This window comes from Chrysemys picta, chromosome 12 (assembly GCF_011386835.1).
Source record: "Chrysemys picta bellii isolate R12L10 chromosome 12, ASM1138683v2, whole genome shotgun sequence".
Lineage (NCBI taxonomy): Eukaryota > Metazoa > Chordata > Testudines > Emydidae > Chrysemys > Chrysemys picta.
In genome coordinates, this window is record NC_088802.1 from 9,983,892 (window position 1) to 9,998,303 (window position 14,412).

The 14,412-nt window shown below is 48.8% G+C and overlaps 3 protein-coding genes across 3 annotated transcripts in view; 2 read left to right on the plus strand and 1 right to left on the minus strand.

Annotated features, from left to right (window-relative positions):
- The window catches only part of LOC101948742 (zinc finger protein RFP-like), a 1,201,957-nt gene that overhangs the window by 166,702 nt on the left and 1,020,843 nt on the right, over nucleotides 1–14,412 (minus strand). The window lies entirely within an intron of this gene.
- Nucleotides 1–14,412, plus strand: part of LOC135974951 (zinc finger protein 436-like) — a 92,426-nt gene that overhangs the window by 14,668 nt on the left and 63,346 nt on the right. The gene's annotated exons all lie outside the window — the stretch shown is intronic.
- Nucleotides 805–13,709, plus strand: LOC103306885 (zinc finger protein 707-like). The gene is made up of 5 exons (XM_065564685.1): nucleotides 805–1,086; nucleotides 2,470–2,557; nucleotides 3,082–3,208; nucleotides 6,551–6,664; nucleotides 13,076–13,709. Exons 2-5 carry the CDS (start codon nucleotides 2,543–2,545, stop codon nucleotides 13,192–13,194), a joined length of 375 nt encoding a protein of 124 aa, XP_065420757.1. The 5' UTR covers nucleotides 805–1,086; nucleotides 2,470–2,542; the 3' UTR covers nucleotides 13,195–13,709.

Below are 14,412 nucleotides of genomic sequence, written 5' to 3' on the forward strand. Positions count from 1 at the left end.
ACTGCAGGTTCAAATCAAGTCTCTGGAATACATCCCCAGCTGGGATGGGTCATTCAGTGCTTTGTTCAGAGCTTCAGTTTGTAGCAAAGTCCCTCCAGAGGTAAGAAGCAGGATTGAAGACAAGATGGAGATCAGGCATCAGCCTTATATAGTCTTTTCCAGGTGTAAGATCACCTCTTTGTTCTTACTGTGGAAAATTACAGCAAAATGGAGTCTGGAGTCACATGGGCCAGTCCCTGCATACTTTGCTGAGGTACAAGGCGTATCTGCCTTCTCTCAATGGGTCCATTGTATAGCTGATGGTCCTTAATGGGCCATCAAGCAGGCTAGGCAGAGCTAATCTCAGCTTGTCTGGGATGTCACCCAGAAGCATAGCATAAGTTTGCCATACAGACAGTATAGAGCCAATATTCATAACTTCGACTACAAAACTGATACACCCATATAGACAGCATAATCATAACCAGTAAACCATAACCTTGTCCTAGACACCCCATTTGACCCCCTTTATACAAGATTTGGGTGCCACTACAGGACCTTGGTTGCAACAATGATCTATATGGTCCCAGTTTATGTCAATAACGTCACAGTGGCACAGTGCAGGAGTTAGGGGCACAGGAGGAGAATGCAGGTGTTGGGGTGAAGGGGGCACGCACAGAGCAGGGGTTGGGGTGCAGGGGGTGCTTCACCAGGGGTTGGGGTTACAGGAGGGGGCAGGGTTAGTGGGGAGCCAATGAAGTTTGCCTGGGTGTGATTTTCCGGTGAGCAGAGCGGTGCGTTGATCGCTAGGACCCAGGAGCAGCTGGGAGGTGGCTCCGGGGGGGAGCGATCGCTGGGCTCAGGCCCGGCAGCAGGAAGTGACTCGCAGCCGCTGCGGGGACTCTGGCTCCAGGCTCCTGGCGAGATCCCCGAGCCCCGGCGGCTGGTGCTGGGAGCCCGGAGCCCTGGCTGCAGCCGGGAGAGGGGAATCTCCAGCAGGGCCCTTCCCGCTGCTCCCCAGGAGCCTCTCCCAGGGCAGAGCCCCCAGCCCGGCCAGGCCCCTTCCCGGCCCGGCCCCTGCCCCAGGGGGCCCCGCTCGGAGGGAAGGTGAGAGAGACCCGCCCCCCGTCACCCCCGGGCTGCAGGGGGAGGTTTGGCCCCAGGCTGCTCCCAGCGGAGCTGGCTGCGATTCCCGCCCTGGGCCCGGGAAAGCTGCCGCCAGCTCCCGGTGTGTGCGGGGCGGGGGGAGCCCGGGACAGAGACACGTGGGGAGCAGAGGGGGGTGAGAGCCGGGTACAGACCCTGCCAGGCAGGGCGGAGAGGAAACCGCAGGAATAATGAGGGGCAGAGGGAATAAAAGTTCCCCAGATGGGGCAATTAGCTGCAGTGGATGCAATAAATAAATAAACAAATAAAAGGAGGGGGGCCGGAGAGGCGTTTTCCTCCCCCCCCTTCCCAGGATCTCAGCCCCCATTTTCCAGGCCCAGTGCATCGCAGTGTCTGGACAGAGCCGCTGTCCCCCTGTATAAGATGCTACTGAGCTGCTAAAGACCCCCCCCCACAAAGCTCTCAGTGTCACACCTGCTTCGAGTGTTTAAAGAATCCGGGTCTCAGTTCCTGTGTCTGCGTAAAGCCGCCCAGCGCTTCATCCGTGTGTCCCAGCCACTGTCCCTGTTCCCCTGAGTTTCACTCCTCTTGGAATCCAGTCTGGGCAGTTTCATTCCTTTACATTAGTTCCTTATTAAAACATTATTTTCATTACTCTGACCTCTTCATCTTCAACTTCATTAGCATTCTGCGGACGGATGTAATTGTGCCATGGAATTTACATTTGTAATAGCAAATCATCATGGGAAATATGAATAGTTGCGAGTAGCTTCAGCAATCACATCTCCCGGTGACACTGTAACAGTTCCTGTTTCTATTGCAATGTTGTAATTTAAGGGCAGAGCTGACTGATTTCAGGGCTGGTCTGAAAACTCATCACATGAGTGAAGTGAGCTTAATATAGTTTTGTTACACCTGCCAGACTCTGCCTCACACCTTTGTGAGCATCGCAGTCACAGACACACCGATATGACCATCCCCCTGAGTATTAAGGGGTTGCTTTGGGTCTTTATCTGATTTCCATGCAGGATTCAGATCTCAGCCACACCGGTGTCAGCCCAGAGTCACTGCTGGCTCTGGCTATTGGAGAGTGCGGATGGGCCAATGGGATCAGCCTCTGTCTGCCTGCCCCTGGGGGCTGCCGGAGGAGTCCAGGGCAGCTCATTCTTCAGGTGTTGCCACCAGAGGGCTCCGGCTGTTGCTAAGGGAGAGGGGTTTACACTGCAATGGGAGCAATCCCCCAAAGTGATTCTGCTCTTTTTTTAGTATTTGGCTCAGAGATGCTGTTACTGGGAGGGTTTGAAGAGGCTGGGGGGAAGCGGGGTGTGACATGGACTCCAACCTCTTCTGTAATCTCCCCCATCGCCTCTCTTACCCCAACAGGCTGAGGATTCACATCCACTTTTCGCTCCAGATCGACCCGTCTTCCAGGAGACAGGGAAGGGAAATAGCTGTGATGGAGCCAACTCAGGTAAGGGATTTTTAGGGAGCTGCTTAGCCGGGGGAGGGAGAAGCAGGGAGGAGACAGGGTGTGATAAACCTGCTGATTTTCTGAGTAGGACCATTGGCGGTAGTGCGGGAGAGGAACATTCGCCCAACTCAAAAACAGGACATAACCCCCCTGCACAGGACTGGAGCCTGAACCCACTGGCCATAGGGCCTGAGGCTGCTGTGAAATACAAAGGGAAGCTGTTGGGATTCCTGTCCCTGTCCCTGGCTCAGAGCTCGGCTTCCCATATCAGCCTATGGCTGGTAGGACTGTGGTAAATGAGAAGACCCTGGCATGCTCTGTGTGCTGGAGGGGTGGGGGGGGGGGGGGACAAGGAGCTCTCACCTTCTCCCCACCCCCGGAAGCCTCCTGGCTGCTCTGAACAGTAGGGGTCTGAGTTTGTTACTCCGGCCCTCCCAGAGCTTCGAGTTCTTTTCCTTTCCCTGCGAATAGCGGGATTGTGGCTGGGGCAGCAGGTGCTGAGTGCGGGACTCTTGTTGTTTCAGATGCCGGTGACCTTCGAGGAGGTGGCTGTGTATTTCACCCAGGGGCAGGGGGCTCTGCTGGACCCCGCTCAGAGAGCCCTCTACAGGGACGTCATGCAGGAGAACTACGAGACGGTGACCTCGCTGGGTAAGGGATTCCCGTCCCCTCAGTTATTAGAAGCCGAGGGTCAGCGTGTCGGACTCTGGTCAGGTTCTTCCCTGGTCAGTTAGATCAGAGAGGAATGTTTTGCATAATGCACAGCTGCCGTGAGAGAGACCTGCATCTCCGTGCCCTCTCCAATGGGTTACAGGTGTCAAAACCTAATGGACCTGCTAGCTCATCCCCACCCCTCCAGGTTTCAAAGGGACAGAATTTATTCCTTGTCCTGTCTGTATTGATTCCCAGTCAGACACATTTCATAGTAGCAGCCGTGTTAGTCTGTATCCGCAAAAAGAACAAGAGTACTTGTGGCACCTTAGAGACTAACAAACTTATTTGAGCATAAGCTTTCGTGGACTACAGCCCACTTCTTCGGATGCATAGAATGGAACATACAGTAAGAAGATATATATACATAGAAAGAACATGAAAAGGTGGAAGTTGCCATACCAACTCGAAGAGGATAATTAATTAAGATGAGCTATTATAATTAAGATGAGCTTTTGTAGTGATTATCAAGATGGCCCATTTCAGAGAGTTGACCAAATGGTGTGAGGATACTTAACATGGGGAAATAGATTCAATTCCCTCTTGACCTCCCTTCTTGGAAATAGCTCCAGCCATGGGGAGGGCTCTGGGCTCTGCAGGTTTAGAAATAGGCAGAGGTTTAGTGCCAGAGCTGGGTGTGCGTCAGCAAGTCCCCCAGAGAGCACAGTGTGACGGGTTCGATCACAGAAACCCCCTGGGAGCTGCCACCTGATGTGCCAAGACTACCTCTGCTCCTGTTTTCCCTGCCAGCTCAGGACTTCAGCACCATCAGACCCAGGGTCTGAATTACTTGCCCCAAACCTGCAGGTTTACCTGAAAACAGCTCACTGAAGTGTGCTGCCAATGGGGGTCTAAACCCAAATAAATCCGTTTTACCCTGTATAAAGCTTATGCAGGGTAAACACATAAATTGTTTGCCCTCTATAACACTGATAGAGAGATATGCACACTTGTTTGCTCCCCCAGGTATTAATACATACTGAGTTAATTAATAAGTAAAAAGTGATTTTATTAAATACAGAAATAGGATTTAAGTGGTTCCAAGTAGTAACAGACAGAACAAAGTAAGTCACCAAGCAAAATAAAATAAAATGCGCAAATCGATGTCTAATCAAACTGAATACAGATAATCTCACCCTCAGAGATGCTTCAGTAAGTTTTTCTCAGACTGGACACCTTCCAGGCCTGGGCACAATTCTTTCCCCTGGTACAGCTCTTGTTGCAGCTCAGGTGGTAGCTAGGGGATTCTTCATGATGTCTCTCCCACTTTATTCTGTTCCACCCCTTTATATATCTTTTACATAAGGTGGGAATCCTTTGTCTCTCTCTGGGTTTCAAACCCCCCCCCCCTTACTGAAAAAGCACCAGGTTAAAGATGGATTCCAGTTCAGGTGACAGGATCACATGTCACTGTAAGACCCCAAGCCTTCATTCCTCCCAGCCTGACTCACAGGAAGGCCTGCCTGCAAACAGAGCCCCAGTCAATTGTCCTAGTTGATGGGAGCCATTAAGATTCCAAACGACCATTAATGGCCCACACTTTGCATAATTACAATTGGCCCTCAGAGTAATATTTCATATTTCTAGTCCCAGATACAAGAGTGGTACATTTATACAAATAGGATGATCACACTCAGTAGATTATAAATTTTGTAATGATACCTTACAAGAGACCTTTTGCATGAAGCATATCCCAGTTACATTATATTCACTCATTATCATATTTTTATAAAACCATATAGACTGCACAACATCACACAGAGATCCTGGGAACTCCTAGTGAGGGTGTAAATATTCCCGTCACCTCCCCAGACGCCTGCCCCCCAAAGGCGGCTCAGTGACCATGTTCCTGTCCTCTTAGGTTCCATATTCCCACCAGCACAGCACGGGGGCAGGTTCCGTTCACACAATGCCCTTTGTGACACACACTCCCCCAATGCTGCATGCGCCCTCTGCAAAGAGTTCAGTCACAGAGACCCCCTTGGGACTGTAACCTGATGTGCTGAAATGACCACCGAGCCTGTTCTCCCTGCCAGCTTGGGCCCCCAGTACCCTCTCTTGTTGAACCAGACACGCTAACCTGCTGCAGCACATATTCAGGGTCCGGGCCATGCCCCCAAGCTGCAAATCTTCACTGAAAACAGCACAGCAAGATACCTATCTCCAGCACTCAGATACCCAGCCCCAGTAGGATCTAAACCCCAGATAAATCTGTCATACTCTGTATAAAGGTTATACAGGGTAACTTCCTAAGTGTTCGCCCTCTTTATCACTGAAAAGAGAGATATGCACAAACTGTTTGCCCCCCCCCCCCAACAACTACTTGCACTGGGTTTATTAATAAGCAAAAGAGATTTTATTAAGTATAAAAAGTCGTGGTTTTAAGTAATAACAGACAGAACAAATATCAGAGGGGTAACTGTGTTAGTCTGGATCTGTAAAAAGCAACAGAGAGTCCTGTGGCACCTTTAAGACTAACAGATGTGTTGGAGCATAAGCTTTCGTGGGTGAATACCCACTTTGTCAGCGTCTGAGTAATAACAGACAGAACAAAGAAAGTCACTCAGCAAAATAAAACAAACATGCAAGGCTAAGTTTAATACACTAGAAACTAGTTACAAATAATAGTTTCTCGCCCTCACAAAAGTTTCAGTAACCTTCTTTCACAGACTAGACATATCTAATCTGCGCCCAATCCTTTCCCCTGTTCAGTATCCCTTAGTTCCAGGAGACATCTTGGGTGATAAGCAGGGGTCTCCTCACCACGACTGGCAGCCCCCTTATATAGATTTGGCAAAAGGCGGGAGTCCTTTGTTCCAGCTTGACCCCCTCCCAGTTCCTTATGGAAAAGTCCACGGTTTAAAATGGATTCCAGTATCAGGTGACATGGTCCCATGCTTCTGTAAAGACCCCAGTCTCCATTTTTCATGGGCTGATCCTCACCTACACAGGAAGACTTACAGGTAAACAAAACCATTCTCAGCCCATTGTTTTGGATAAATGCAGCAATCAAGTATCATTGAGGACCCTCACTTACCATAATTACAACGGGATCTTAGATTTGTACTTCATATTCCTAACTGTAACTATAAGAATGATACATACATACAAATAGGAAAACCATATTCAGTAGATTACAACTTTTCCAATGATCCCTTACATGGGACCTTTTGCATAAAGCATGTTCCAGTTATGTCATATTCATATGGATAAGCATATTTTCAGAAAGCATATGGAGCATCCCGTAACACCCTGATCTGGTCTGATTTCACCCCTGCGCAGGATTTCCCATTCCCAAACCTGAACTGATCGCCCGGCTGGAACGAGGGGAAGAGCCGTGGGTGCCTGATCTCCAGGCCTGCGAAGAAAGGGAGATCCCGAGAGGCGACCGCACAGGTGAGGGCTGACACAGAAACCATCTGGGGAATGAAGGAAAAAGTTCAGAATCCCAAAAATATGGTGTGAGTAATGCCCTCAGTTCTTCCTCCTCTCACGCAAGGAAAGACTGTAGTCAGCAGATATCACTCATGCCTTTCCACCCACCCTGTTAGCTGCAGGAGTTTCCTTTCCAGGTTTCCTTCCCTGTGAGTGTTTGGGTGAGAAGAAGAGGCAGAATCCAATTCCTCAGTCTTTGTGTTGGGTTTTCCCTTGGTGCTATTCCTCTTTCTCTCCAGCACAATGACTCCTGTCTGGATTGTCTCTCTCCCAGCAGGTGCTGAGAGAGTGAGTGAGAATGAAGAGGAGAATCATGATGCAGAAGTTCCTGGTAAAGTGCAACCACGGGAGACCTTTACGGGAAGTGCTGCATGGAATTTTTCCCAGTGCTTGGAACAGGGAGAAGCCTGGGAAAATTGGCAGAGGTCAGAGAGGCTGCTGGGAAACCACCCAGGGAAGAAAGTCTATGAATCTACTAACTCGGGGAGAGAAGACAAGGATCCCAGAGCGCAGCAGACAAACCCCCAGGAAGAGACACCCAGGGACTGCCTGCAGTGTGGGAAAAGATTCATTCTGAGCTCACAGCTTGTAACACATCAGACAATCCATACAGGAGAGAAACCCCTTCAATGCTCGGACCATGGGGAAAGCTTCAATAATCCCTTGGACCTTAATAACCATGGGAGACGCCACAAAGAAGAGAAACCCTCTCGATGCCTTCAGTGTGGGAAATGTTTCATTTGGAAGTCAGAACTAATTACTCATCAGAGAATCCACACAAGAGAGAGACCCCATAAGTGTTTAGTCTGTGGAAAAAGTTTCATACACAGGTCATCCCTTGTTAAACATCGGGCAATCCACACAGGAGAGAGACCCCATAAGTGTTTAGTCTGTGGAAAAAGTTTCATATGGAGGTCAGAGCTCGTTAAACATCAGAGATTCCATACAGGAGAGAGACCTCACAAATGCATGGACTGTGGGAAAAGTTTCACTAGCACCTCATCCCTTGTTTTACATGATAAAATCCACACAGGAGAGAGACCTTATCAATGCTTGGACTGTGGGAAAGGTTTCATACAGAGGTATTCCCTTGTTAAACATCAGGGAATCCACACAGGAGAGAGACCCCATAAGTGCTTCGTCTGTGGAAAAAGTTTCATATGGAGATCATCCCTTGTTAAACATCAGGCAATCCACACAGGAGAGAGACCCCATAAGTGCTTCATCTGTGGAAAAAGTTTCATATTGAGGTCAGACCTTGTTAATCATCAGAGATTCCATACAGGAGAGAGACCTCACAAATGCATGGACTGTGGGAAAAGTTTCATACAGAGATCAGACCTTGATAAACATCAGAGAATCCACACAGGAGAAAGACCTCACAAGTGTATGGAGTGTGGGAAAAGTTTCAGAATCATATCATACCTTGTTTTACACCAGAGAATCCACACAGGAGACAGCCCCCATAAGTGCTTAGTCTGTGGGAAAAGTTTCATTCGGAGATCGGACCTTGATAAACATCGGAGAATCCATACAGGAGAGAGACCTCACAAATGCATGGACTGTGGGAAAAGTTTCATACAGAGGTTAGACCTTGATAAACATCAGGGAATCCACATGGGAGACAGCCCCCATAAGTGCTTAGTCTGTGGGAAAAGTTTCATTCGGAGATCGGACCTTGATAATCATCTGAGATTCCATACAGGAGAGAGACCTCACAAATGCATGGACTGTGGGAAAAGTTTCATACAGAGATCAGACCTTGATAAACATCAGAGAATCCACACAGGAGAAAGACCTCACAAGTGTATGGAGTGTGGGGAAAGTTTCAGAATCCCATCATTCCTTGTTTTACATCAGAAAATCCACACAGGAGAAAGCCCCCATAAGTGCTTAGTCTGTGGAAAACGTTTTGTACGGAGGTCATCCCTTGTTAAACATCAGGCAATCCACACAGGAGAGAGACCCCATAAGTGTTTGGACTGTGGGAAAGGTTTTATACAGAGGTCAGATCTTAGAGCACATCAGAGGATCCACACAGGAGAGAAACCTCATAAGTGTTTGGAATGTGAAAAATGTTTCACAAGGAGATCACAGCTTATAGGACATCAGAGAATCCACACTGGAGAGAGACCCCATAAGTGTTTGGACTGTGGGAAAGGTTTTATACGGAGGTCATATCTTAGAGAACATCAGAGGATCCACACAGGAGAGAAACCTCATAAGTGTTTGGAATGTGAAAAATGTTTCACAAGGAGATCATATCTTATAGGACATCAGAGAATCCACACTGGAGAGAGACCCCATAAGTGCTTGGACTGTGGGAAAAGTTACACACAGAGATCACACCTCACTAAACATGGGAGAATCCACATAGGATCTAAACTTCTGTGACACATGGCCAGAAACGGTTAAGCAACTTGCAGGCTAATTGACCCAGATTAAACCTTTAGACACAGGTCAGAAATGTGTGTAAGTGGAAATTAGAGCCATTCCACATTAGATAAGCTAGAGCTTTGAAATGTAAACTTTTATGGTTAAAGAACTGGAAGAAGCTAGTAATTGTAATGGTCTATGTTTACTTACATCTTGTTAGAGGTTAACAGTGTAACCAAAGGGTTCCTGTCTAGGGTTGTATTTTGTTCAATCTGAGATGGAAAGGAAATATTAACATATAGATAAAACTTGGGAGTAATAATGTCTATTAACTGCTTTATGGATATTTACCTAATTTTTGATCCATTTAATTAATTACTAGTAATGTTTAGGAAATAGAAGATTACTTGAAAAGCCTATTGTTCACCTGGTGAAGTGATTCTGAAACAGAGGCTTTGCAATTTTCATGCTTCATCTCTACAGTGAAACCGACCTAAGGACTCTATTCATCTCTGCATGATCTTTTAACCCACACGCTCTGTCTTTTCTTGTTGTGAGAAATCTTAGTTTACTTAATAAGAACTGGCTGTAAGCGTGTATTTCGGTCAGAACTAAAGAAATCATTAACTTGCTGGGTGATTTTTCTGATCCTTCGGGATTGATAGAACGTTTTATATGATGAAGAAGATTTTCAGTAATCCCCATTATGTTTAACTGGGCGGTCTGGGAGTGAGCCCAAGGCCCGGTTGCTTTAAGGGAGCTGTTCTTTGGCCTCTGTGTAGCCAATAAGGTATTGTAGAGCAAACCCCAGGAATAATGAGGGGCAGAGGGGATAAAAGGGGATAGGTGTTTTGTTGGTGGCTTGGTGAATCTAAGTATTGAAATAGTCACTAGTTTTGAGGATTGTCAGCCCATTCTTTGCAGTTTGCCCTAACTGAGCGATCTCTGTGTGTCCCGCGAGCCCGGGACCCTGGTCACAACTTCATAAATGCCTTGCCTGTGGGGAAAGTTTCCTTCAGCTACCGCACCTCATTAAACAGAGAATCCACAAAGGTGTGAGAGACCCTAGGAATAGCGGAGCTGCGTGCTGGGGCTTGTCACAGACTGTGGGGGATTCAGGGCGCTGCATCCCCCACTTCCAGCGATTCACCGTGACACTCAGTCAGCCAGTAAAACAGTAGGTTTATTGGACGACAGGAACACAGTCCAAAACAGAGCTTGTAGATACAACGAGGACACCTCAGCCAAGTCCTTCTGGGGGGTAGGGAGCTTAGGCCCTAGTCCTGGGGTTTCCCCCATTTCCCCAGCCAGCTCCAAAACTGAAACCCCCTCCAGCCAGCTCCTCCCCCAGACTTTGTCCAGTTTCCTGGGCAGGTGTCACCTGGCCCCAAACCCCCTCCTGGGCTCTCATGTTACATTCTCAGGTATCTTCCCTCAAGGAAAGTCTCCTATCCCATACACATTCCCAGTAAAACTTCCCTGTAACATTCCTAGCTGAATACTCCCCACTCCCTGCTGCGTCACAGGGCTATTGAGTGTTTGGGGATCATGGGATAAGAGGCGAGGGAGAGCACTGGGATAGAGAGGTGCTGCCTCTCCTCACTCTCCCCGTCTGACCCCTTCTCCCAGCCACCTCTGCATTCAGACAGCACCACTGAGAGGGGCTGGGTCAGAGCCAGGAGGCTGTATATCTACTTGTGGGATTCGGGTAGGGGGCTTAAATGACAACCGACACAATTAAGGGGGATCTGATGAAAGAAATTTGAGACCCACTGGTCTACGCTATTATGGTCACCACTGTTACAAAATGATGATACATTTTGTACAAATACAAGCCCTGTGAGGTGTCCCATGAAAAGTGATGGTCTCCTGCATATTATTGTCCTGTTAAATCGTGTGCATCAACATTGTGTATGGAGTTATGAGATTTTGCTATGGGTTTGTTACTGAACCAGGCTGGAAATCTGGAAAATGCCCACAGACTAGCTCCTCAGAGCCAGGTGCTAAGTGGCCATGAATTGCTTAGCCGGCCATTCACCAGCTGTGGAGCTGGGAACAAGAGATTTACAATTCACCGGAAGGACGGCTGGACGCTCACTTAGGCCACAGACTGGTTGTCGCCTGCCCCCGGCTCGGGGTTGAACCTCAAAGGGGAGAGTGGTACAAAGGAACAAGGGAGAATTGCCTCCATTTTTACCTCTCCATTCCCATCTTTACAGAAGGCAAGAAGATGGCTTGAAAGGCAACAGGGGCCTTGGACTGGGGAGGGCGGACCAGGAAATCCAGGCTGGGTACTAAGAACTGTGAATTGCCTGCAACATCGGGTGGGGTGAGAAAAGCTGTTTCCTTCCAATCTTAATTAGCTTGGTAAAATTTGGGATTTAAAATGTGTGTTTACCTTTTATTTTTGTTGTAACCAATTCAGACCTTTTATCCCTTTCTCACTTGTGATCCCTTAAAACCTAGTTGCCTCTAATTAATAGACTTGTTTTTATCCCAACCGGTGTGTTTTCATTGAAGAGTTCGGGGGATTTCACTTGCGATAACCAGGCTGTTTCCAAATCACCATCCTTTGCTGGGATGAGACACTGATGAGCTTGTACCCCTCAGTGTACGGACTGGACAGTAGAAGTCGCACAGCTGGGGTGCAAGGCTGGGAGTAGAGAACTGGCTGGGGTTGCTATGTACTTTAATTCATCACTGGCTGGCTAGTCGCACACAGGGCTGTATCGCTGGGAGTGACTTGAATCCAGTGGCTGGCTGGGGGTGAGCAGAGCATGGAGGGGTTTGTTGTTCACCCAGGGAAGCAGTGTAAAACATGTCCTGGGATGGAGAATTCAGCAGTTCAACAGTCCGCACTGTACCCTGGGGTACGTCTCGCCCACCGTCTCCTGGGACCCAGCATGGCCCCACTGCTCTTTCATCATCGCGCTCATCTTTCAGCCTGAGAACAGGGCTAATTGGAGAGGGGGAAACAGCCAACATCCTCAATTGCACTGGCTTTGGCTAAATCCTAAACACCCCCTGGGATAGGAGATTGGGGTTCTGCTGTCACCCTTCTGCTCAGGCCTCACTCTCCTTCCTCACCTTACTTGTCTCTCTCCTTTTGCCTTCTGTCTCCTACAAGTCTGCCTTAGCCAGTCGAGACAACCCCACGTTTTGCACCAGGGCAGGTGGCCTGTGACTGGAGAGGCAGCGCAAAGCAAAGCCTTAAGCAGTCCAACACAGAGAGGAGTGTTTCAAGTCTCACGGGCTGATCAGCTGTCGGGCCGTGCCCGGGTTCCTCCTGCAGGGAGGCTGCAAGTGAGACTGAGCCCTGGTAGCAGAAGTTTGTACGCATGATGCACCCTTAATGCTGAGAAAAGCTGCCCACCTGTAACCGTGCCATTGTGGTTCACCACTGAGAATACCAAATTCAGGTCACACTGCTGAGAAACAGGGTAAATACACCCCAAAATGCTGGTGGTTTTTCTCCCAAAAGATATACCAAACCAGTCACAACAGTAAACTTCTATCTCACCACACTGGCTAACAAGAAGTCATAAAAGCAGCTTCCTGAGGCATTCCAGTCTTTGTATCACCCCCCAAAACACTGGATTGAAAGCTGAGTGGTTCTTTAAAACCTGTCTCCTCAAATAACAGGTTCTTCTGATCCCAAAGGACCTGCCACACACTCAGATCTTACCCCAAAATCACACCGCTGCCAATCCTTTACTATATACAATCTAAAGGTTTATTGACAGAAAGAAAGAAAGAGGCCCAGGGCAGGTTGGCGGATTAGCAGGGGACCTTGTGCTGGCAGCAGAGGTCGGGCCCACTCCCGCACTCACTGGTGTTGGGTGTGATTTGTTATACTCTTATAGCTTATTCAAATATGCGTATGTTAAACTCAATATGTAATTTGTAAGGACAGAGCAGCAATTCAAAATGGAGTCTGAACCACCATTTTGTAAACTCCATCTTGTGACCCCCTTTGTGCCTGTCTTCCTGGCCTAGATCATCCTTCATCAAACTGGTTTTTTCCGCCACTGGCCGATCTCAAGAACAATGTTACCTCAGACTATTTCCTGCCTTTGCTGGGACCATACCATGTTTTCCCGCCATACGCTGCATAAAAGAACTGTGACCACGGACAAGTGGCCCAGTCCATCCTAGTGACTGTGCGTGCGCGGTTCAGGCCTTCGCGGCATTGGTGCGTGGTGGAAGGATGCCCCCTTTCCTGAGATGACGAGAAGAGAGAAGACGACATTCCACCTCACCTGCTCCTGCTCCTGGGGACGAGATCCCCAGAGGGTTCTCGGCCCGCTTCTTCCACCCCGGTCGCCATGGAGGGACTCTCCAGTGCTCCTCCTCGGTGGGTTCCAGTTACCCAACGAGTGCAGGTCCTGGGCTTCGCTGCCGCTGCCTCAGACGTGCTGCTAGGGAGATAATTCGGGTTCTTTAGTTGGGGTTTTACATGGTTATTGCCAGGGGGATTTTGTATTTTGGGCCTGAACTTCATGCTCCTGTCGTAAGCTGCTGTTTCACTGTTTTGTGATAATTTCCATAGCTGTCGTTGATTTCATGCTGATCCCCTTCCCCTCATTGTACTTATTCCCTCAATACACTTACCTGTTCTTTTCTAACTTGACTTATAGTCAGGCTTTATTTCTCACACTACACATAGGGAAGAGGGAGGGAGATCTGTCTGTGTACCAGTCCGCCGGTGACAGATATGTCTGAAGGCGGGTCTGCTCTTCTGAGTAAAAGGGGCTTGTCTTATCTCTTGATACTGATACCAATATATGTATAGAGTTACCTTGGTTCCCCTGTGAGGTAATGCTGGCAGTGGTGGGAAATGGAAGAAACCGGTCCCAGCCCGTTCCCCCGCACACACACACACACCCGGCTCCCAACCACATCGATCGGGGAAGAAGGTCTGGGAGAAGGGGTGGGAGGGAGCGGAGCAAGGGTGGGAAGAGGCAGAGTAGAGGCAGGGCCTGGGATGGAGAGGCGCGGAGGGTTGTCCCAAGCCCCATATCCCCCTAGGGACGGCCCTGGAAAGAAAGAAAGAAAGAAAGAGGGTGAGAATTAAAATTGGTTAAAGGAATCAAATACAGACAATAATTGCAAAGTTCTTGGTTCAGGTTTGTAGCAGTGATGGAATAAACCACTGGCTTAAGACCAGGGCCGGCTCTAACTTTTTTGCCACCCCAAGCATAAAAAAAGAACGCCGCGCCGCAGTAACACCCCGCCCCCAGCACCGCGCCGCCGCCGAGCACCGCACTGCCTAACTGCCCCCCACCTCGCGCCTCGCGGCCGAAACAAAGACAACCCCCCCCCCAGGGCGGCCC